General features: G+C 48.2%; 1 protein-coding gene across 2 annotated transcripts in view; it reads left to right on the top strand.

The window, feature by feature from the left end:
* The window catches only part of CEP162 (centrosomal protein 162), a 307,890-nt gene that overhangs the window by 193,512 nt on the left and 89,702 nt on the right, over positions 1–24,676 (top strand). For both annotated transcript variants that reach the window (XM_075340157.1, XM_075340158.1), the window contains 3 exons: positions 7,290–7,402; positions 15,844–15,949; positions 17,457–17,583. In XM_075340157.1, the coding sequence (XP_075196272.1) occupies positions 7,290–7,402; positions 15,844–15,949; positions 17,457–17,583 (346 nt within the window). The remainder of the gene's footprint in view (positions 1–7,289; positions 7,403–15,843; positions 15,950–17,456; positions 17,584–24,676) is intronic.

Genomic DNA, 24,676 nt, shown 5'->3' on the forward strand with positions numbered 1-24,676 from the left:
GTCTGTCTCTTTCCAGGTCTGTCTCTTTCCAGGTCTGTCTCTTTCCAGGTCTGTCTCTTTCCAGGTCTGTCTCTTTCCAGGTCTGTCTCTTTCCAGGTCTGTCTCTTTCCAGGTCTGCCTCTTTCCAGGTCTGCCTCTTTCCAGGTCTGCCTCTTTCCAGGTCTGCCTCTTTCCAGGTCTGCCTCTTTCCAGGTCTGTCTCTTTCCAGGTCTGTCTCTTTCCAGGTCTGTCTCTTTCCAGGTCTGTCTCTTTCCAGGTCTGTCTCTTTCCAGGTCTGTCTCTTTCCAGGTCTGTCTCTTTCCAGGTCTGTCTCTTTCCAGGTCTGTCTCTTTCCAGGTCTGTCTCTTTCCAGGTCTGTCTCTTTCCAGGTCTGTCTCTTTCCAGGTCTGTCTCTTTCCCCGTCTGTCTCTTTCCCCGTCTGTCTCTTTCCCCGTCTGTCTCTTTCCCCGTCTGTCTCTTTCCCGGTCTGTCTCTTTCCCGGTCTGTCTCTTTCCCGGTCTGTCTCTTTCCCGGTCTGTCTCTTTCCCGGTCTGTCTCTTTCCCGGTCTGTCTCTTTCCCGGTCTGTCTCTTTCCCGGTCTGTCTCTTTCCCGGTCTGTCTCTTTCCCGGTCTGTCTCTTTCCCGGTCTGTCTCTTTCCCGGTCTGTCTCTTTCCCGGTCTGTCTCTTTCCCGGTCTGTCTCTTTCCCGGTCTGTCTCTTTCCCGGTCTGTCTCTTTCCCGGTCTGTCTCTTTCCCGGTCTGTCTCTTTCCCGGTCTGTCTCTTTCCCGGTCTGTCTCTTTCCCGGTCTGTCTCTTTCCCGGTCTGTCTCTTTCCAGGTCTGTCTCTTTCCAGGTCTGTCTCTTTCCAGGTCTGTCTCTTTCCAGGTCTGTCTCTTTCCAGGTCTGTCTCTTTCCAGGTCTGTCTCTTTCCAGGTCTGTCTCTTTCCAGGTCTGTCTCTTTCCAGGTCTGTCTCTTTCCAGGTCTGTCTCTTTCCAGGTCTGCCTCTTTCCAGGTCTGCCTCTTTCCAGGTCTGCCTCTTTCCAGGTCTGCCTCTTTCCAGGTCTGCCTCTTTCCAGGTCTGCCTCTTTCCAGGTCTGCCTCTTTCCAGGTCTGCCTCTTTCCAGGTCTGCCTCTTTCCAGGTCTGCCTCTTTCCAGGTCTGCCTCTTTCCAGGTCTGCCTCTTTCCAGGTCTGCCTCTTTCCCCGTCTGTCTCTTTCCCCGTCTGTCTCTTTCCCCGTCTGTCTCTTTCCCCGTCTGTCTCTTTCCCCGTCTGCCTCTTTCCCCGTCTGCCTCTTTCCCCGTCTGCCTCTTTCCCCGTCTGCCTCTTTCCCCGTCTGCCTCTTTCCCCGTCTGCCTCTTTCCCCGTCTGCCTCTTTCCCCGTCTGCCTCTTTCCCCGTCTGCCTCTTTCCCCGTCTGCCTCTTTCCCCGTCTGCCTCTTTCCCCGTCTGCCTCTTTCCCCGTCTGCCTCTTTCCCCGTCTGCCTCTTTCCCCGTCTGCCTCTTTCCCCGTCTGCCTCTTTCCCCGTCTGCCTCTTTCCCCGTCTGCCTCTTTCCCCGTCTGCCTCTTTCCCCGTCTGCCTCTTTCCCCGTCTGCCTCTTTCCCCGTCTGCCTCTTTCCCCGTCTGCCTCTTTCCCCGTCTGCCTCTTTCCCCGTCTGCCTCTTTCCCCGTCTGCCTCTTTCCCCGTCTGCCTCTTTCCCCGTCTGCCTCTTTCCCCGTCTGCCTCTTTCCCCGTCTGCCTCTATCCCCGTCTGCCTCTATCCCCGTCTGCCTCTATCCCCGTCTGCCTCTATCCCCGTCTGCCTCTATCCCCGTCTGCCTCTATCCCCGTCTGCCTCTATCCCCGTCTGCCTCTATCCCCGTCTGCCTCTATCCCCGTCTGCCTCTATCCCCGTCTGCCTCTATCCCCGTCTGCCTCTATCCCCGTCTGCCTCTATCCCCGTCTGCCTCTATCCCCGTCTGCCTCTATCCCCGTCTGCCTCTATCCCCGTCTGCCTCTATCCCCGTCTGCCTCTATCCCCGTCTGCCTCTATCCCCGTCTGCCTCTATCCCCGTCTGCCTCTATCCCCGTCTGCCTCTATCCCCGTCTGCCTCTATCCCCGTCTGCCTCTATCCCCGTCTGCCTCTATCCCCGTCTGCCTCTATCCCCGTCTGCCTCTATCCCCGTCTGCCTCTATCCCCGTCTGCCTCTATCCCCGTCTGCCTCTATCCCCGTCTGCCTCTATCCCCGTCTGCCTCTATCCCCGTCTGCCTCTATCCCCGTCTGCCTCTATCCCCGTCTGCCTCTATCCCCGTCTGCCTCTATCCCCGTCTGCCTCTATCCCCGTCTGCCTCTATCCCCGTCTGCCTCTATCCCCGTCTGCCTCTATCCCCGTCTGCCTCTATCCCCGTCTGCCTCTATCCCCGTCTGCCTCTATCCCCGTCTGCCTCTATCCCCGTCTGCCTCTATCCCCGTCTGCCTCTATCCCCGTCTGCCTCTATCCCCGTCTGCCTCTATCCCCGTCTGCCTCTATCCCCGTCTGCCTCTATCCCCGTCTGCCTCTCTCTATCCGTCTCCCCTCCGACATCTTATTACCTCACATATAAGCTTCTTATACTATGAATGACTTTTTTTTCCTATAGCAACCACTCACAGCTCCTACTTATAACCTGTAGTTCCAGGCTCCATTTACTTTAATGAAGGCATGTTTTTTGGAGAGTAACTGTAAAGCGCGGGGTTAAATTTTCCTGTCAAAACATAGTCTACGACGTTCCCTGGGTCACATGAGGTGTCTGTGCAAAATTTTGTGATTGTAAATGTGACGGTGCGGATACACTTTTCGTTTCACTTTTTCCCCATTATGTAGATAGGGGCAAAATTGATTGGTACATTGGAACGCGCGGGGTTAAAATTTCTCCTCACAACATAGCCTATGACGCTCTCTGGGTCCAGACGTGTGAGTGTGCAAAATTTCGTGGCTGTAGCTGCGACGGTGCAGATGCCAATTCCGGACATACACACGTTCAGCTTTATATATTAGATACTGTGTGTGTGTGTATGTGTATGTATATGTGTATATATATATATACTAGAAGGTGGCCAGATTCTACGCATCGGGTATTCTAGAATTTACGTATTATGTAGTTTATGTATGATTTTTGTTATATATATATGTTTAATCTCTTTTTTATTGAAAAATTTTATATATAGATGTTGTGTGTAGTTGCCAAGTGTTTGTGTGGGGTGCTGTACATGTTCTGGGTGTTGTCTGGGTGTGGCGGGGGGTGTGAGCTGTGTTGTATGTGTGTTGCGTTGTATGTGTGTTGCGTTGTTTGTGGAGCGCTGTGTGTCTGCAGTGTTGTCTGTGTGGGTGTAGGGTGCGTGTGTGTGTTTTGGGGGAGGTATGTTTTGTGCAATGTGTGTGTTGTGCGGTATGTGCGAATATTTGTGTGTGCCGCAGTGTTTGTGTGTTGGGTGTTGTGTGTGTGCGGCGTTGTCAGTGTGTGTGGGTGTCTGTGTAGGGCGGTGTTTGTGGTTCCCAGTGTGTGTGTGTGTGGTGTGTTGTGCGGTGCGTGTGTGGCGGTGTGTGTGTGTTTTGGGGGGAGGTGTTCACCCCCCATCGTGCTCCATCCCCCATGCTGCGCACCCCCCATCGTGCTCCATCCCCCATGCTGCGCACCCCCCATCGTGCTCCATCCCCCACGCTGCGCACCCCCCATCGTGCTCAATCCCCCATGCTGCGCATTCCTCATCGTGCTCTATCCCCCATGCTGCGCACTCCCCATCGTGCTCCATCCCCCATGCTGCGCACCCCCCATCGTGCTCCATCCCCCACGCTGCGCACCCCCCATCGTGCTCAATCTTCCATGCTGCGCATTCCTCATCGTGCTCTATCCCCCATGCTGCGCACCCCCCATCGTGCTCCATCCCCCACGCTGCGCACCCCCCATCGTGCTCAATCCCCCATGCTGCGCATTCCTCATCGTGCTCTATCCCCCATGCTGCGCACTCCCCATCGTGCTCCATCCCCCATGCTGCGCACTCCCCATCGTGCTCCAGCCCCCATGCTGCGCACCCCCCCATCGTGCTCCATCCCCCATGCTGCGCACCCCCATCGTGCTCCATCCCCCATGCTGCGCACTCTTCATCGTGCTTCATCCCCCATGCTGCACACTCCCCATCGTGCTTCATCCCCCATGCTGCGCACCCCCCATCGTGCTCCATCCCCCATGCTGCGCACCCCCCATCGTGCTCCATCCCCCATGCTGCGCACCCCCCATCATGCTCCATCCCCCATGCTGTGCACTTCCCATCATGCTCCATCCCCCATGCTGCTCACCCCCCATCGTGCTCCACAGTCACACATTAGACAGTATACACGCACACATCTGATCGCATACACTCACACATCCGATCGCATACACGCACACACCCGATAGCATACACGCACACACCCGATAGCATACACGCACACACCCGATCGCATACACGCACACACCCGATCGCATACACGCACACACCCGATCGCATACACGCACACACCCGATCGCATACACGCACACACCCGATCGCATACACGCACACATCCGATCGCATACACGCGCACACACACACACACTGACGATATCGCACATGCGCGCTCACACACTCACAACATCCGGAGATACCACATGCTTCCGGCCATGTGATCCTCCGGCAGGTCCTGCAAGGTCACTGCACAGGGCACAGTATCGCCGCTTAGAAGTAAGCGATATCGCCGGATGTTGTGAGTGTGTGGATGCGATCTGATGTGTGTGTGAGGTGTGTGTGAGAGTGAGTGAGTGTGATCTGATGTGTGTGTCTGTTCTTATGTGTGTGTGAGGTGTGTGTGTGTGTGTTCCGCCGCTGCAGGACCTTGATGTGCTCACCTGCTCCCGGTCGGCGTCTGGTGAGTATGACTGCGGGGTCTTCTTTCTTCTGTCTTCTCTCTTCTGGGGGTGCCCGCTGCCTATAATGATGTGTCTTGCAGTGTCTTTAACTCTTTCACCGCTGCATGACACTTCATTATTGACCGCACCGGTGTACGCTGGTAACCATGATATAGTTACCCGATGTTTATCATGGTTACCAGCGTACACCGGCTCCGTCACGTCCCAGCATCGCAAGGTTATGTCTGGGCTGGGGGAGTCGGGGCTTCGTTTGAATTCGGGGGAAGGGGCGTGGCCGAGCGGTCGATGCGTGCAGAGTGTCGGGGCGAGCGGCCAATCCATGCGGGGGGCGGGGCCAGGTCGAGGTGAGCGGCCAATCCGTGGGGTTGGCCGGGGCCAGGCCGAGCCCGGCGGCCAATCCGAAAGTTGCCACTGTAAGGACACAATTTTGGAGCAAGACAGACAGACAGACAGACGGACAGAATGAGGCAATTATATATATATATATATATATATATATATATATATATATATATATATATTAGAGAGAGAGATATATATATATATTTATTAGTATGTACAGTACAGACCAAAAGTTTAGACACACCTTCTCATCTCTAGAACAATTGTTAAGAGGAGACTTTGTGCAGCAGGCCTTCATGGTAAAATAGCTGATAGGAAACCACTTCTGAGGACAGGCAAGAAGCAGAAGTGACTTGTTTGGGCTAAAGAACACAAGGAATGGACATTAGACCAGTGGAAATCTGTGCTTTGGTCTGATGAGTCCAAATTTGAGATCTTTGGATCCAACCACCGTGTCTTTGTAGAAAAGGTGAACGGATGGACTCTACATGGCTGGTTCCCAGCGTGAAGCATGGAGGAGGAGGAGGTGTGATGGTGTGGGGGTACTTTGCTGGTGACACTGTTGGGGATTTATTCAAAATTGAAGGCATACTGAACCAGCATGGCTACCACAGCATCTTGCAGCGGCGTGCTATTCCATCCAGTTTGCGTTTTAGTTGGACCATCATTTATTTTTCAACAGGACAATGACCCCAAACACACCTCCCAGGCTGTGTAAGGGCTCTTTGACTAAGAATTAGAGTGATGGGGTGCTACGCCAGATGACCTGGTCTCCACAGTTGCCAGACCTGAACCCAGTTGAGATGGTTTGGGGTGAGCTGGACCGCAGAGTGAAGGCAAAAGGGTCAACAAGTGCTAAGCATCTCTGGGAACTCCTTCAAGACTGTTGGAAGACCATTTCCAATGACTACCTCTTGAAGCTCATCAAGAGAATGCCAAGAGTGTGCAAAGCAGTAATCAAAGCAAAAGGTGGCTACTTTGAAGAACCTAGAATATAAGACATATTTTCAGTTGTTTCACACTTTTTTGTTAAGTATTTAATTCCACATGTGTTAATTCATAGTTTTGATGTTTTCAATGTGAATCTACAATTTTTTGAGTCATGAAAATAAAAAAAAACTCTAACAACATTTTAGCGTTTTAAGAATGTTTTTTTTTTCCCCAATGCCCATTAGTATAACATTCTTTGATGCCTATATATTTGCTGCACCCCTAGATGAAGCTATTCAGGCGGTTTAGTTTGGTAAAGTTGGGTCACTTATGGAGTGTTTCTGCTGTTCTGGCACATTGGGGGCTCTGACAATGTGACATGACGCCCACATACCATGCCAGCAAGTGGAACGCACCAATGTAATCCTTAATACTGTTATAAAGTGATGATACAGTGGTCAGGCACCAGGTCTATACAGGCGTTCTGTTGAGTACCTTTGCACTACAGAAAGGAGAATAAGACGACAACATCTTTTTGTTTCATTGGTGTCTTGTCCTTTCGACAGAGGAGCCTTGAGTTTATGTGGCTTGAGAACTGTGAAAATTGAACTATTTAGTAGGCTGAGAATCTAGTCTTATTTTCTTCCAGGTAGGGTGAAGCGTGTGACTAGAGGGTCCTGGCTGGCCTAGCTCACATTGTGTAGATTTACTGTGCGGTGTATGCTATGTGCTCACTGAAGGCATACAGATTGTGTATACAGTATGGTACGTGACACCGTTCGTTACACACTGTCCATCTAGGCCTTTGACAGATCTCAGCCTGTTGCTTCTTCCCCATGCCTTTGGACTAATAGATTGCTCCAGAAGATTGCAGCACTGCTCTTAGCAGAGAAAGTATAATCCGGAAAGTATATCGCTTACCATTTTTATGTTCTAATTCATGGCTAGGAAATACCAGCTGCACCTTTCTTATTTGTTTGTTTTTTTTTTATTTGTTTCCTAGAAAAAAAACAAACATTTTTTTTTCTTTACATTTGATCATTAAAGATTTTTTGTGATGTAGTAAATGAGCTGAAACTTAACAAAATAAAAGCTTTGTTCTTCACTAAATGTATTCTCCGGTATTCCAGGAAAATGAAAGGCTTTATAATCAAGTCAAAGACCTCCAAGTTCAGAACAAACAGAATGAACAGCAAATGTTTCGAGAGAATCAGGATTTAAGAGCCGAGCTTATTTCATTAAGGTAAATTGACTTAATGCATGTAATAGGTGCAGCATTATGATCTTATTCATATTATCCACTTCTAGGAGAAGAATGAAGCTGTAGTACTCACAAGCAATCCTTTAAAAGCTTTCTTCCTTAAATCTCACAGCATGGAGGATGCAATCGAACGAAACGGGCTTATCATATTAACCCGTTGATTACTAGCCTTTTCTTTTTATTTTTTTCTTTAAAATCGCGATTACATTTTTTAATAAAACATACATTTTATTTTTGGCTAGGGGAACATTTTTTTTTCTTTTCATTTTATATTTAGTTTCCCTGATTAGCTACATACCGTATTTTTCGGACTATAAGACCACATAGGACCACCATATAGGACCACAAGACGCACCCTGATTTTAGAGGAGGAAAATAGGAAAATAAAATTTTAAGCAAAAAATGTGGTCATGACACACTGTTATGGGGCGAGGATCTGCTGCTGACACTGTTATGGGGGTAATGTCCCCAAATTCTCTACTAAGGTACCCCATCCTGGTAATTATCCTCCTGCCTTGTATATAATCCCCATCCTTGTATATATGTCACTCATCCTGATAAATACCCCCATCTTGTTATATACCCCCATCCTGATAAATACCCTTATCCTGCTATATACCCCCAACCTGCTATATACCCCCATCATGCTCATAATATGCGCCCATCCTGCTCATAATATACAAACATCCTGCTCATATACCCCCATCTTGCTCATAATATACCAACATCCTGCTCATATACCCCCATCCTGCTCATATACCCCTATCCTTCTATATACCCCCACCCTGCTTATAATATACCCCTCTCTTTGTATGGATCCCCATCCTGCTATATACCCCCATCCTGCTCATAATATACCCCCATCCTGGTATATCCCCTCATCCTGCTATATACCCCCATCCTGCTATATGGCCTGCATCCTGTGGCACAGAACAAAAAATAACTTTTATACTCACCCTTCCTCATTCCCTGCAGCGTCACTCGTCTTGCTGTCTGCCTCAGAAGCAGCGCCGCTGACCTGTGTGGAGCCGGTCACCATTCCCCTGCAGCATCGCGGTGTACTCCTGTCTGCTGGCTGATGTGTTTAGAGGCTAGCGGTGCACACAGGGATGATGTCATCGCTGTGCTCACCGCTCTCTACACAGATCAGCTGGCCGACAGCCAGGAGGACATCGCAATGCTGCAGGGGAACGGTGACGTGACGGGTGAGTGTACCATACTTATTCAATGCTCCCCCGCGCAGATGATGCGCGGGGGGGCAGTCAATATAGCCGCACATGATCACTAAAGGCTGTAGTTGCCAGGGGTGATCATGAGGGCCGGCTGTTTACTATGCGCACACCCCCCGCCCATCATCCCGCCCACTTGGCAGCACTGGCTCCAGCGCTGAGAGATGATGAGGCGGGAGGATGGGCGCGCATATGAAATAAGCGGGCCCATGTGGTCACGGCAGGCACTGCTACAGCCTGCTCGTGCCGCCAATGACCTGCTCCACTGCAGCACCCTCATTCCCTGCAGCCCTAGATTCAGACTATAAGACACACCCCCACTTTCCCTCAACATTTGGGGGGAAAAAGTGTGTCTTATAGTCTGAAAAATACGGTATATGTAAAAATATTTTGTTTTATTTTCCTTCAGCTTGCCTGTTTTTCATAGTACCTTAGGCATCCATAGACAGTATTAAACTGCTTCTGTTTTCTCCTAGGTTTCTGCAGCTATATCTAACAATGATGCAGGATTAAAGCCCACAGCAAAACATTATGCGTTTTTAAGACTAAAACATTTTCTTTAATCCCTTAGCAACATATTGACGTACATTTACGTCATATGCTGGCTCCATGACTTGGATGCGTGCAAGCTCTAGAACTGAGCCCACATCCTTGCCGACTGATGATGGCTATGATATTCAGCCATCATCTAACTATGAATTGTCACATATGGAGCTTGTGGTACTCATGATGGTACTCTTGTAAATGCCATAGAATACCATGGATTTTGCTATATACAGAAATATTGTGGTGTTGCTGTATATAGCAAAAACAATTAGATGATTTCAGTTTCAAGTCCCCTAAGTAGACTAAACAGTTGAAACCATAAGTTTCCATCCACTATCTATAATGACATATTTGCATGTTTTTCTCACTATCTGACATGAAATCAGAATAAACCTTTCTCGTTTTAGGTCAATTAGGAGCCAAAATTATTTATATTTGCCAAATGCCAGAATAATGAGAGAGAATGTTTTAAGGCACTTTTATTACTTTCTGCAAAGTCAAAAGTTTACATACATTTCATTTTTATTTGGTATCATTGCACTTACACTATATGACTTGGGTCAAATGTTTTGAATTTTGTTCCACAAGCTTTTCACAATAGTTGGTAGGAATTTGGGCCCATTCCTCCTGACAGCACTGGTGTAACTGAGCCATGTTTGTAGGTACCTTGCTCGCACCTGCTTTTCTAGCTTTGCCCATAAATTTTCAATAGGATTGAAATCAGGGTTTTGTGATGGCCACTCCAACACATTGACATTGTTATCCTTAAGTTACTTTGTAACCAGTTTGGCAGTATGCCAATAGTGTCAGAAGAGAGTATGACTCCCCCTCTCTGGACTCGAGATTTTATTCAGGCTGTTACAGAACTATCTTAGGAGTCTAAGACCCTGGTGGCTGCTGTGGATAGACCCCCTGTGACTTATGTCGCCCTGGGAACTCTGTCCGACTTTCGTAGTGCGTCAGATCCTCCTATGACCGCTTTTCAATATCACAGGCCATGACTGCTTTCTAAACGCCCTAGAGTATCTTCTCCTTCCAGATGTATGTCGCTGGAAAGGTGACTTCAGGCCTTTCCATCTTCACAGGGACTACATTCTCTGGAGCGTTCGGACTCTAGCTCTAGTGCAAAGACGGTGCTAGACCAGTATCAGGTGGGAAGGTGTAGAGATATGGTTGAGAGTCTAATTACAGTTGTTGATTCTTCTCTAGGAGTCAAATGTTTAGACCCCGTCCACCTAATGAAGCTGGTTTCTTTATAAGAGGCAAGTGGGTGCTAAAATCCTTTGCAGACCATGAGTAGTTCACTGAGGTATTACAGAAAGCTTGAGAGCACCCGGAAAAATGTTTCCTGAAGTTTAGTCGCATGGAGGTATTGTACCATTTCCCAGCGGAATTAGTAGAATCTTGGTCGACACCATCATATTCCTCCTCTCTAGAACCACCACTTTGCCCCTTGGTGAGGTGGCAGCAGTGAAGGATTCTACAGACAGAGGTATTGAGTCTGTGGTTATGTCCACTTTTGAGGTGATAAGTTCGACCCTTTGTCCAGCTATCGCTGCCACTTGGGTTGCTAAGGCTGTGTTAGCATGGGCTAAGCATCTATGTCGTAGCCTGGTAACTACTTTGCAGGAGCTAGAATTGGCTGAAATAGCACACCAGATTGCACATTTTTTGATGCAGTGGATTGCTTCGCTCAGGCTTCGAGCAATTGTTTGGCTATTCACTGCATGGCATGTTGTGGCTCAGAGTTTGGAGGGCGGATTTAGCTTCAAAGAAGTCCCTCATGAGATTTACTTTTTATGTGTCTCATCTTTTTGATACAAAGCTGGATAAGATTTTTACTGATGCTAAACTTGGTCAGAGTACTCTACTTTTCTCTCTGAAGGAAAGGGCCAGCTGGTTATTTAGGAAGTGCAAAGTTTTGTAGCTGTGTACCTTTTGCCATCACCCAACTCCAGAGGTGCCCACTCATTGGAGCAGACTGCGTGCATCTCAGGGAGCTCGAAGAGCTCTCTTTAAGTCGCTGCCCGCATGACTCCTTTTTGGGCCCAGATGTAAGCCCTCCAGCTTTTGAAGCAGTAGAGTGTTTGAAGCATTACAGGTAGCCGCAACCTGGGGATCCTTCCCTGTTGAGTGATCACCTTTCTTGTTCAAGATGCATGGTTGGAGGCATTCAGCACTCTTTAAGTCAGAGAGCTAATTTCTTCAGGGTACAGGATAGAGGTCTCATACATTCCATAAGACCAATTTTTCCAGTCCTGTCGCCCAGTGTAAGATCAGAGTGTGATCAGGCTCTCTCTTCCCTGTTTCAAGCAGAGGTGATTGTAGGGGTTCGTCCCTTACAAAGGTTTGATACTTTCTATTCAAATCTTTTCATTATCTTTAAGTGCGACCCATTCTGGATCTCTAAGGTGTCTGAACGGGCGGGTGCAGGTAAAGCGCTACAAGATGGAGTCACTTAACTCCGTCATTGTGTCATTGAGTTTCTGTCATCAATAGATATTTAGGATGTGCTGATATTTTTGGCTCACCAGCGTTACCTACAGTTTACAATCGGGATCAATATCAGTTCTCGGCTCTGCCTTTCAAAATAGTCCCTGCACCCAGAGTGTTTACAAAGATTTTGGCTCCGGTAATGGGGCTCCTCCACTCCAGGGGTATAGCGGTGAAATCCTATCTGGATAACATTCTTGTCAAAGCTCCCAAACAAATATCAAAATTTAGATAGCTTGTAGATCGATTTGCTCACCCTGGACCAATTTGGGTAGATTGTCAATCTGACAAAATCAACAGTAATTTCCACTGAGCGGCTTCTCTTTATAGGGATGATCATCGACATGGCTGTGGGATCTTCCATAGCAAAAAAAAGGGTGGTTCTGCAGTCTTCCATCTAGACACAGAGACATTTCCTCCAGTTTTGCATGAGTGTTTTAAGACAGCTGGTGGCAGCTTTCAAAGTAGTCTCATTCAGTCAATTCCATTCAAGATAGTTGCAAAAACTTTTCTAGCTCAGTGGGACAGGTCGTTACAGCTCCTAGATCACCCTATTTGCCTTCCTCTTCAATGCAGCTGGTCCCCTTAGGTGGTGGTTAACTCCCCTCTTCTGTCCAAGGGTCAATCCTTTCTAACTATTCAGTGGTAGATTCTGACCACGGATGCTAGCCTCTCTGGATGGGTTGCATTTTTTTGCTGCTTCTTGATGCAAAAAATGTGAAGCTGTCAGGAGAAGCTCTTCTTCATTGACAGCATTTACTTCAAGGCCTACTTGTCAGGATTTAGTCAGATAATGCCACAGCGGTAGCGTATATCACCCACTGGGGGGAAACAACAAGTTGTACCGCCATGTTGGAGGTGACAAAGATTCTGAAGTTGGTTAAAAACAGAGTTCCTCTGATCTCGGCGGTTTACATTCCCAGAGTAGACAGTTGGGCAGTAGATTTCCTCCTCTGTCAGCAAATAGACTAAAGAGAGTGGGCCCTTCACCCAGAGGTCTTAAGTCAAATTTGTCTTCTTTGGGGCAATCCAGACGTTGATCTCATGGCTTTTAGGCTAAACCACCAAGTACCAAGGTTTGTTGCAAGATCTTGGGACCCCCAGGTAATTGGGATTGACGGTCTGGCAATCCCTTGGTCTCAGTTCTCGCTTCCATATTTCTTCCCACCTCCCCTCTTCTCAGATTTCTCAAGAAGAGCAGAGTATAGGGGTTTTGGTAACCTTGGTGGCTTGATTGGAGGGCCTGGTATTTGGACATCATCAACCTATTAGGCGATGCTCCGTGGCCTCTTCTGGAGCACCAAGACCTTTTGTCTTGGGGCCCGTTTTACCACCACAATTTACAACTACTTGCTTTAACTGCATGGTTATTGAAGCCAAGGTTCTGAGGAGGTCAGGCCTCTCAGAGCCAGTTATTCAGACCAGTATGAAGCTGCACCACTCAGGATACACTGAGACTCTCCAGTATGAAGCTGAACCACTCAGGATACACTGACACTCTCCAGTATGAAGCTGCATCACACAGGCTATGTTGACACTGCAGTGTGAAGCTGTATCACAGGATACCCTCGGACTGTGCAGCAAGAAGCTCCATTACAGAGGATGTTACACTGAGACTTTGTAGTTGGAAGCTTCATCAAAAAGGATTCAGTGAGACTGCAGTATGAAGTTTCATCACACAGGATAGTCTCAGACTGCCCATTTTTAAATAGAATCTGACAGCTGATACTTGCCCAATCCATTGGCAGCATTTATCAGGCACTGGCTATACTATCTGAGCCAGGTATGTCTTACTCTGAAACACTGTTGTTTCAGGTATGTTTGATTCTGAAAAAGCCGACTGGCTGGTCTCTGGCGGCTTCTATCCACTGGACAGTGGCTGACAGGATGCTGCCTTAGTGCATGTATAAGACGAAACCTATCAATCCAGGGCGGTGGGCAGAGAGAAGCCACTGGGGACCCACCTGTTTGACTAGTTTATAGAACGGTCTTGGTCCCGGGTGGCTTTTACAGTATGTTTTGGGGTTTTTTTTCCATAGTCAATCATACCTGACCACAGTGCCTGATACATGCTGTCCAATCCATGGGCAGCATCTGTCAGCTGTCGGGTTCCCTTTAAATGCTGATACAGTATCTGCCTTTATGACTTCTTGTAGTAGGGCATTCCACAGTTTGACTAACTGTAGAGAACCCTTTCCTCTTTCGCTGGCAAAATCTACTTTCCACCACACATACTAATTGTTCCCTGGTAAGGTCTTTAGAAGGAATAAAGTGAGTGAAATAAGTATTGAAAACACCACCAATTTTCTAATGGGAATGAGTTGTTACTGACATCTAGGGAAAATTCATGTCAATAGTAAATTTAGAAATACATTTTCTTGGGAAATTGGTGACATGTTCAATACCTATTTCACTTGCTGTAAGTCCTTTGCCATTCCTTTGTATTGTCCATACATATATATATATATATATATATATATATATATATATATATATATATATATATATATACATATATAATGTGTATATATATAATGTGTATATATATATATGTGTATATATATAATGTGTATATATATATATATGTGTATATATATATATGTGTATATATATATATATATGTGTATATATATATGTATGTATATATATGTATATATATATATATATATATATATATGAAATTTCCTCTGGGGCATCTTTTTTTATGAGCTAAAGAAAAGCCCAATTGTTCCAACCTCTCAACATAGGAGAGGTCTTCCATTCCTTGCAATAATCTAGTTGCCACCTTTGAACTTCGTAATATCCTTTTTAAAATGTGGAGCCAAAAACTGGATCCCAAATTCTATCTAGATGTTACTGTATAGAGGGGTAACAATATGTTGGGATCACAGGATTTTATCTCTCTTTATACACCCTAAAATCTTGTTTGCTTTTGCAGCTGCTGCTCAGCACTTGCGTTGAACGGCATCTGTTGCATTGCGTTGTGTGACGGATGCAACGGATGCGTTGCATATAGTGGCGCAACGGATCGTACAAAACAACGGAATCTGTTTTGTTTGTTTTTTTTCTTTTTTCTTTACAGTTTTACCGGCAGCAGACTATTGTGAACAATCAGCTGATCACCCGGCTGTCGGCAGGTGGCCACCGGGTGATTAACTGATCGTTCGGCCGCCGAGAATGTGTGCGGGGTGGGTGGAGCCGAACGGGGCCATGGCGCTGAGGACGTCCGTGCCGGGGACTGCATGGCTGGGGACAGGTATGTGTCTGTGTGTGTGTGTGTGTGTGTGTGTGTACACGCGTGTGCGGTTGTGCGTCTGTGTGTGTGTGCATGTGTCTGTGTGTGCGTGTGTACATGCGGAGTGGAGTGCGGGAAGGGGCGGAGCCGAGCGGGGAAGTGTAAGACTCCCTGCACATGTAGCCAGGGTAAATATCGGGTAACTAAGCAAAGCACTTTGCTTGGTTACCTGATATTTACCTTGTGTTACCAGCGTACACCGCTTAGCGCTGGCTCCTTGCACTCGTAGCCAGGAAAAATATCGGGTAACTAAGCAAAGCGCTTTGCTTAGTAACCCGATGTGTACCTTGGTTACGTGTGCAGGGAGCCAGAGAGAGCATGCGCAGTGAAATCTTAAGGATTCCGCTGCTCAAAAAACGGTACATTCTGCATTCCTTCCGCCCGGCGGAAGCAACGCAGCATCGGCCAGCGGAAGCATCGCAGGTCCATTAGTCGCAATCAGTCATCCATACAAGTCTCTGGGAAGCAGCGGAATCCGTTAACGGATTCCGCTGTTTTCCAAAACGGCGGATTGCGACTGAAGGAAAAAAAACGCAAGTGTGAAAGTACCCTTACTTGTAACCAGAATCCCCAAGTTTTTTTCTCCTCTGTCTTTAGTCCCGAGTTTATTTCCATTTACTGTATACACAGCTATAGGATTACTCTGTCCTAGGTGCATTACTCTACATTTATCAACATTAAATCTCATCTGCCATGTATTTGGTTGTTATTTAAAGTTTACAGTAATGGAAAGCTAACAAGATTTCTTTGCTAACTGTAAATTGGAATTTAATCCTAACTTCTTAAGAAAACGCTTTATCAGCAGGGAATGTGATACATTATGGTATGTATGGTATATCATGACATGTTTGCCTTTGTAGGGAAAAAGTGAATAGTATTACACCACGCAATCAATATGCAGGCAGTGAATCGGACCACAATGCCAGGAGCTATAACGACATGGCTACTGAACTGCGTGCTCTTCAGGTAATTAAAACCGTAGCATGTAAACATGGTTCTATGATAATGCAATGTGAAGTAGTAAGAGATTGGGGCCTTTAAGGGGTTTTCCCCATTAACAAAGTTAATTTTCATCAATAAATCTTGAAATAATACGAAGTTCCACAGTTGGAGGTGGTTAAAAAAAAATGTTCCTGTGCTGAGATCTTATAAATGTGCCCCTGCTATGTACTGTGTAATGGTTGTGTCTGCCCTTACAGGGACATGGTCTGATCATACCACAGCTCCTGGACAGGGGAGGAAGTAAAATAGTATATAGACATTACAGCACAGTATAAGGCTATGTGCGCACGTTGCGTAATTACATGCAGCTACAAAGCGCAGCGTAACTGCATGCGTCCTGCGTCCCCTGCATAATCTATGAAGATTATGCAGGAGCCGTGCGCACGTGGCGTATTAGAGCGCTGCCCGAAGCGCGCGTTCTAAGACGTGACATGTCACTTCTTCCGTGCGCTTTGCCGGCAGCCCCTGCTCTATGGGAGGAGCTGCAGTCAGAGCGCATGGAATCGGCTTTTTTTTTCACTACGGACATTTTCTGCAGCGATTTGAAGCGCACGTGTGCTCTTCAGATCGCTGCAGAAATTTCTGCAGTGACTGTACGCAACGTGCGCACATAGCCTTATAGCTGATGATTCTTTCTGTGAAATAAAGCATTTCCCTGCATGTTGTTAAATATTGTTTTACCTCAAAGAATAATTTGTGATCCCATGCTGTAATGTCTGTATTCTCTTTTGTTTCCTCCCTGGCCCAGGAGATGTGGTATGATCAGACCATGTCCCTGTACAGTCAGACACGGCCATTACACAGTACATAGCAGGGACACATATATAGCATTATCTCAGTACAGGGACATTTTTTATTTAAACACATCCAATTGTGGAAATTATTATTATTCCAAGATCTATTAATTAAAATTAACTACTGTTTTATTTTTTATTTTTTTCCTGTGATACCCACCCTCCAGCCGTTGTCCCGCCATCCTCTCGGTCACTGGTAATGTTTCACACTATTGCTTGTGTACAGGAGCATTTCCCATTACATGAATGTTTTTAGGAGTTCTAATTAACAGATAATGACCATTTGTGGTATTTTTATCTAATTATGTCCATGTATATTCAGTCAACATTGGACTTTATAGTGCTGCTGTATAAATGTATCTAAAGCTGATTCACCTCTGCGCTGTCAATTCTGCTTTTCTGTGCCATCATAAGGGCCGAAAATGAGATCTGACAAAATGCTTGCTCTGTCCCAAAATAGACATCATTATCTTATAATAGGTCCTGCCATCTTCCCCTAAAAGAATAGGGCTGCACGCTGTGCTCTTCTTCCCGCCTATAGTGATGGCATGTGCAACAAAGCCTCTAATGTGAACCGAGCCTAATAACTTGACATATGTTGATTTTCTCACAATAACATAGGCGCAAATATTAACGGGTACATTCATAAAATCTCTGTTTCACTTGTTTTACAATAGAAAAGAGAGGGCAGTTTGCTAGAAGATTTAGCTAGTTACAAGAAGGATAAGCAGGCATTGGACATAGACCTGTTACAGATGAAGAAAGAACGTGATCTGCTGAGAGGCCAGCTAGCCAACATTTCAGGTACAACACTTAACATGGACAAATAAGAATTTTTATAATCTCCCTTCTTGCTGAACCAAAATCCTTATTTCATATATATATCTGTATCTTACTTTTACATTCACTCACAAAACGTATCTCACTAATACTATAATAATGCATTGCCTAAAATTCTCTATTTGTAGGTTATTTTACAGCACACAGATTGCATTGATATGAGCTGTGATACCTGTCCAGTCATCAGGGGGTTTTATATGGCGATTTTCCATTTTTGTGCATTTGATTTTTTTCCCCTATTCCAAGAATGACAATAACTCTTTTATCATGTGACCTACTGAAAAGCAAGAAAAAAATTCCTAGTGCTTCGAAATTGCGAAAAAAAAAACCAAACACAATTCCACAATATTTTTTTTTTTTTATTTAGAGCCTTCATTATTCTATAAAAATAAATTGACAGACTTCCGGGAGGCAGAGCTTCATGATGGCCGCGTTTTAGAAGAGCTCCCCTCAACACCAATATCTAACACCTATCATCCAGGACACTGAGTGATCATCCACCGAGGAGCGGGGACAAGGTCGTGACAAGGGTCGTAGTGCAGAGACCCAGCTCTCCCGTAACCCCTGAGGCACAAGGCACAAGCTGCGCTGGACCGACAGGATGCGCAGGACAGAAGGTCTGTGCACTTAACCTCACAAGAGCGGAGGCAGGAGGTTGGTGTACAGCCGGTCGGTGGAGTCGGAGAGCCCGCAAGTTGATAGATAGCCGGCGGGAGCGGCAAGACCACAACTTGGTCCACAAGGCAGGGGAACAGCGCAGGCTTCTACGGGCACCCCACAGGAGAGACTGAAGACACAGCAGAGCGCGGGCAAAGTCTGTGAACTGCTGACCACAGCCTACAGTGGGCACAATGGAGAGGGGAGAAGGAAAGCAGGTGCTGCAGCTGGCCTGCTCTGTTTGCGTTCTGCACATCAGCCCTTATACAGTCTGGAAGCTGTGACTAGAGGCAGACACCAGTAAACTAACAATACTAGTGAGCAAGTCTCACATCCCCCAGCATATCAAGTACAGAAAGTAAAATTAAGCACTTAGCTAACAGAAACTATAACTAACAAGAGCTTAGAAATAGAGCTGTACTGCAGCAGACACCAACATAAGATGCTGCCAGATAAGTATGTAAGTAGGTCTGCAAGGTGCACTGTAACAGATCATTCCAGCTGCATTACAGCAGATATCTAAATAAGCTGCCTGGCAACGGATAACCATATGAGCTGGACTGTAACTGATAACTATACAAGTTGTACTGCCACAGATAACTATACAACCTGTACTGTAGCGGATAACAATACAAGTTGCTCTGCAGCAGAAAACCACACTAGTCATGCCGAAACAGATATCCATACCAGCTGCACTGCAACAGACAACCAAAAAGCTGTACTGCAAATAGATGACCACACAAGGTGTTCTATAAACGATACCCATACAAGCAATACTGCAATGGACATTTGTTCTAGCTGTACTGTAACAGACAACCGTTCAAACTGAACCGCAACAGATGACCATATAAGTTGCACGGCAACTGGCAGCCATACAATACCGCAACAGATAATCATACAAGCTGTACTGACACAAGCTGCACAGATGTAACTAACTGATGCCTAAGTGATGTAACCTCTTGTACAAGAGTTCCAACCAAATATGCATATCATGGATAAATTTGTTGGCAAGAACACCACTACATCAACAGGCAAAGGAAGCAGAACGCAGAAGCTGGTACAGATTACACTCTCGCCATCAGTAATGCCTCCTGAGACTGATTCTGACACTCCTCAGACTACAGCTCAAGCTATTATGGAGCTGCTGATGCCGGTGGTGGATGGAAGACTGTCAGCCTTTCAATCATCTCTAGACATAGTCGCTCATGTAAATGCTCAGGGTTCAAGGCTCACATACGCAAAGCAGAGAATCTGATCTGGAGGTTACCTCCAGAAAGCTCAGAGATAAAATAGAAGGTAGAACCAAAGTCATTGATGTGCTAGTAAACAAAGTCGATGACCTGGAAAACAGGTCTCAACGCAACAATCTCCGACTGGTGGGTCTCCCTGAGTCAATCCAGCAATCCGAGCTTTCGAACATCACATCAGAGTTGGCTCCCCAAGGCCCTGAATCTGGCAAAATAATGATAGAAAGAGCACACTGTGTGGGACCACCCAGGAGGGGTGGCGACAACAGACCTCGGCCAGTTATATTCAAAGTCCTTGACTTCCAAGACAGCTTCCAAGGCGGCTCTGGTAGCAAAACGTAGAGCCTTTGGCTCAGTGTGCAAGGCCCTGCTGGAAAAGAACGTTCGATTCAACCTTCAATATCTTGCCACTTTCTTCGGCGCTCCATTGGGAGACCCAGACGATTGGGTGTATAGCACTGCCTCCGGAGGCCACACAAAGCAATTACACTAAAAAGTGTAAGGCCCCTCCCCTTCTGGCTATACACCCCCAGTGGGATCACTGGCTCACCAGTTTTCTGCTTTGTGCGAAGGAGGTCAGACATCCACGCATAGCTCCACTGTTTAGTCAGCAGTAGCTGCTGACTATGTCGGATGGAAGAAAAGAGGGCCCATACTAGGGCCCCCAGCATGCTCCCTTCTTACCCCACTTGTGGTTCGTAAGGTTGAGGTACCCATTGCGGGTACGGAGGCTGGAGCCCACATGCTGCTTTCCTTCCCCATCCCCCTGAGGGGCTCTGTGGAAGTGGGATCTTACCGGCCCCCAAGCCCTGAGGCCGGGCTCCATCCACAGACCCAGTTGAACCTGATGGATAAGGAGCTGTGTACCATTCAGGGACAAGGCCCTGCAACTTTCAGGTACTCTGTGTCCCCGTTCAGGCGGGCACGCACACACCAGACTTGCTGGGTGTGTTAGTGCGCCGGGGACAGTAACGCTGGGGTTTGAGTCACAGCAGCTTAGCTGTGTGACTTCATGTAATGGGAACTACCGCGCCGGCCACTCTCGGAGCGGCGGCGCGGCTGGGACTTGTAGTGCGCCGGGGACTTAGCGCCGACCGCGCTTTTACGGCGGCGGCGCTTATAAATTTAGTCCCCGGCTTTTGCGGCCTAGCTCCGCTTCGTTCCCGCCCCCTCCCTGTCAATCAGGGAAGGGGAGAGACGCTGTACGTTTACTCAGCGCCGAGGGCTGGAGCCTTATTTACATGCTCCAGCCCTCTCACTTGGCACAGTGGGACACAGGTTTCCCGCTTTTGGTCTGGCACGCCCAGGGCCCGCCCCCCCCTCCACAGGACGCCGGCAGCCATTCCTGCATGCAGTTCTGGCTGGAGGACGGACACAGGCTCTGGGAGACCCAAGACTAGGGATTTCTGGACCACACACCCGCGTTTAGCGGGCGGTAAGCAGCACTTTAGTGCTGGCCCCTCTTGGGCCACAGTGTGTATTGGTGTACTTTTTCCTGTACCAGATATCTTTAGATATATACTGCACTGTACGGTCGCTTCTTGGCTGTATACCCTATATTGCTCTGGGAAGACAACAACATGTCATCCACAAAACGCAAGGGTGCCAAGGCACGGGCTGTATACACTGCTTGTGCAGCATGTGGGGCTAATCTACCAGCAGGCTCCAACGACTCTCATTGTGTGCAATGTTCAGTTCCAGTGGCACTTCGTCAGCCAGAGCCTATGGTGGTAGTAGCCCAGGCAGAGTCGCCTGTGAACCCTGCCCCGGTGACGGGGACAGAATTTGCAGTCTTTGCTGATAAAATGTCTGTGACTATGACAAAAATCCTGGAGACCTTGCAGTCCAGGCCAGTTGCTCAGACCATGGACACTACTGTCCCTATGTTCCCCGGTCCCCCTCAGTTGGAACTAATCCGTACTTCACGGGGGTCTCAGGCATCACTGGCTGAGGGCTCTGACTCCGATGACAGTCCCAGGCCGCCTAAGCGAGCTCGCTGTGAGAGACCATCCACGTCATCACGCGGGTCAGGGTCTCAGCGAGAAGGGTCTCTATATGATGAGACAGAGGTGGGTGATCAGGAGTCTAGCCCTGACACCGCACTCAATTTGGATACGCCAGATGGTGACGCCATGGTAAATGACCTTATAGCGGCCATCAATAGGCTGTTGGATATTTCTCCCCCAGCCCCTTCAGCAGAGGAGGCAGCTGCCCAGCAGGAGAAATTCCATTTCCTGTATCCCAAGCGTAAATTGAGCACCTTTCTGGACCACTCTGACTTCAGAGCATCAATCCAGAAACACCATGCTTATCCGGACAAGCGTTTTTCCAAACGTCTTAAGGATACACGTTATCCCTTTCCCCCTGACGTGGTCAAACGCTGGACCCAGTGTCCAAAAGTGGACCCTCCAATATCCAAGGAGACGACCACCTCCAGTTCGTAGCTCTGCCATTTGGTCTGGCGACAGCCCCACGGGTGTTCACCAAGGTCATGGCGGCAGTGGTAGCAGTCTTGCACTCTCAGGGACACTCTGTGATCCCTTACTTGGACGATCTACTTTTCAAGGCACCCTCTCAGGAGGCATGCCAACTCAGCCTGAACGTTGCACTGGAGACTCTCCAGACGTTCGGGTGGATCATCAACTTCTCAAAGTCAAATCTGTTACCGACCCAATCACTGACGTATCTTGGCATGGAGTTTCATACTCTCTCAGCGATAGTGAAACTTCCGCTGGACAAGCAGCGGTCACTACAGACTGGGGTGCAGGCTCTCCTTCAAAGTCAGTCGCACTCCTTAAGACGCCTCATGCACTTCCTGGGGAAGATGGTGGCGGCAATGGAGGCGGTTCCGTTTGCGCAGTTTCATCTGCGCCCACTTCAATGGGACATTCTCCGCCAATGGGACGGGAAGTCAACATCCCTGGACAGGAAAGTCTCCCTTTCCCAGACGGCCAAGGACTCTCTGCAGTGGTGGCTTCTTCCCACCTCATTATCACAGGGAAGATCCTTCCTACCACCATCCTGGGCGGTGGTCACGACATACGCGAGTCTGTCAGGGTGGGGAGCAGTTTTTCTCCACCACAGGGCTCAGGGTACGTGGACCCAGCAGGAGTCCACCCTTCAGATCAATGTTCTGGAAATCAGAGCAGTGTATCTTGCCCTACTAGCCTTCCAGCAGTGGCTGGAAGGAAGGCAGATCCGAATTCAGTCGGACAACTCCACAGCGGTGGCATACATCAACCACCAAGGGGGGACACGCAGTCGGCAAGCCTTCCAGGAAGTCCGGCGGATTCTGATGTGGGTGGAAGCCACGGCCTCCACCATATCCGCAGTTCACATCCCCGGCGTAGAAAACTGGGAAGCAGACTTCCTCAGTCGCCAGGGCATGGACGCAGGGGAATGGTCCCTTCACCCGGACGTGTTTCAGGAAATCTGTCGCCGCTGGGGAAGGCCGGACGTCAACTTAATGGCGTCCCGGCACAACAACAAGGTCCCAACCTTCATGGCACGGTCTCGCGATCACAGAGCTCTGGCGGCAGACGCCTTAGTGCAAGATTGGTCGCAGTTCCGGCTCCCTTATGTGTTTCCACCTCTGGCACTCTTGCCCAGGGTGCTACGCAAGATCAGATCCGACTGCAGCCGCGTCATACTCGTCGCCCCAGACTGGCCAAGGAGGGCGTGGTATCCGGATCTGTGGCATCTCACGGTCGGCCAAACCGTGGGCACTACCAGACCGACCAGACTTGCTGTCCCAAGGGCCGTTTTTCCATCGGAATTCTGCGGCCCTGAACCTAACTGTGTGGCCATTGAGTCCTGGATCCTAGCGTCTTCAGGATTATCCCAAGGGGTCGTTGCCACCATGAGACAGGCTAGGAAGCCCACGTCCGCTAAGATCTACCACAGAACGTGGAGGATATTCTTATCCTGGTGCTCTGCTCAGGGAGTGTCTCCCTGGCCATTTGCATTGCCTACTTTTCTTTCTTTCCTGCAATCTGGGTTAGAAAAAGGTTTGTCGCTCGGCTCCCTTAAAGGGCAAGTCTCGGCGCTATCCGTCTTTTTTCAGAAGCGTCTAGCACGACTTTCTAAGGTACGCACGTTCTTGCAGGGGGTTTGTCATATCGTACCCCCGTACAAGCGGCCGTTAGATCCATGGGATCTGAACAGGGTACTGGTTGCCCTCCAGAAGCCGCCCTTCGAGCCTCTGAGGGAGGTTTCACTTTCTAGACTATCACAGAAAGTGGCTTTTCTGGTAGCGATCACATCTCTTCGGAGAGTGTCTGAGCTAGCAGCACTGTCATCCAAGGCTCCCTTCCTGGTCTTCCACCAGGACAAGGTAGTGCTGCGACCCATTCAGGAGTTTCTCCCGAAGGTGGTATCCTCTTTTCATCTTAATCAGGATATCTCTTTGCCTTCCTTTTGTCCTCATGCAGTTCATCGCTATGAGAAGGATTTACATTTGTTAGATCTGGTGAGAGCACTCAGAATCTACATTTCTCGCACGGCGCCCCTGCGCCGTTCGGATGCACTCTTTGTCCTTGTCGCTGGTAAGCGCAAAGGGTCGCAGGCTTCCAAGGCCACCCTGGCTCGATGGATCAAAGAACCAATTCTTGAAGCCTACCGTTCTGCTGGGCTTCCGGTTCCATCAGGGCTGAAGGCCCATTCTACCAGAGCCGTGGGTGCGTCCTGGGCATTACGACACCAGGCTACGGCTCAACAGGTGTGCCAGGCAGCTACCTGGTCGAGTCTGCACACTTTCACCAAACATTATCAGGTGCATACCTATGCTTCGGCGGACGCCAGCCTAGGTAGAAGAGTCCTGCAGGCGGCAGTTGCCTCCCCGTAGGGGAGGGCTGTCTTTGCAGCTCTAACATGAGGTATTTCTTTACCCACCCAGGGACAGCTTTTGGACGTCCCAATCGTCTGGGTCTCCCAATGGAGCGCCGAAGAAGAAGGGAATTTTGTTACTTACCGTAAATTCCTTTTCTTCTAGCTCCTATTGGGAGACCCAGCACCCGCCCTGTTGTCCTTCGGGATTGTTGGTTGTTTTTCGGGTACACATGTTGTTCATGTTGAATGGTTTTCAGTTCTCCGACGTTACTTCGGAGTGAATTTGTTTAAACCAGTTATTGGCTTTCCTCCTTCTTGCTTTTGCA

The sequence above is a fragment of the Anomaloglossus baeobatrachus genome, chromosome 3 (genome assembly GCF_048569485.1).
Source record: "Anomaloglossus baeobatrachus isolate aAnoBae1 chromosome 3, aAnoBae1.hap1, whole genome shotgun sequence".
NCBI classification, from domain to species: Eukaryota; Metazoa; Chordata; class Amphibia; order Anura; family Aromobatidae; genus Anomaloglossus; species Anomaloglossus baeobatrachus.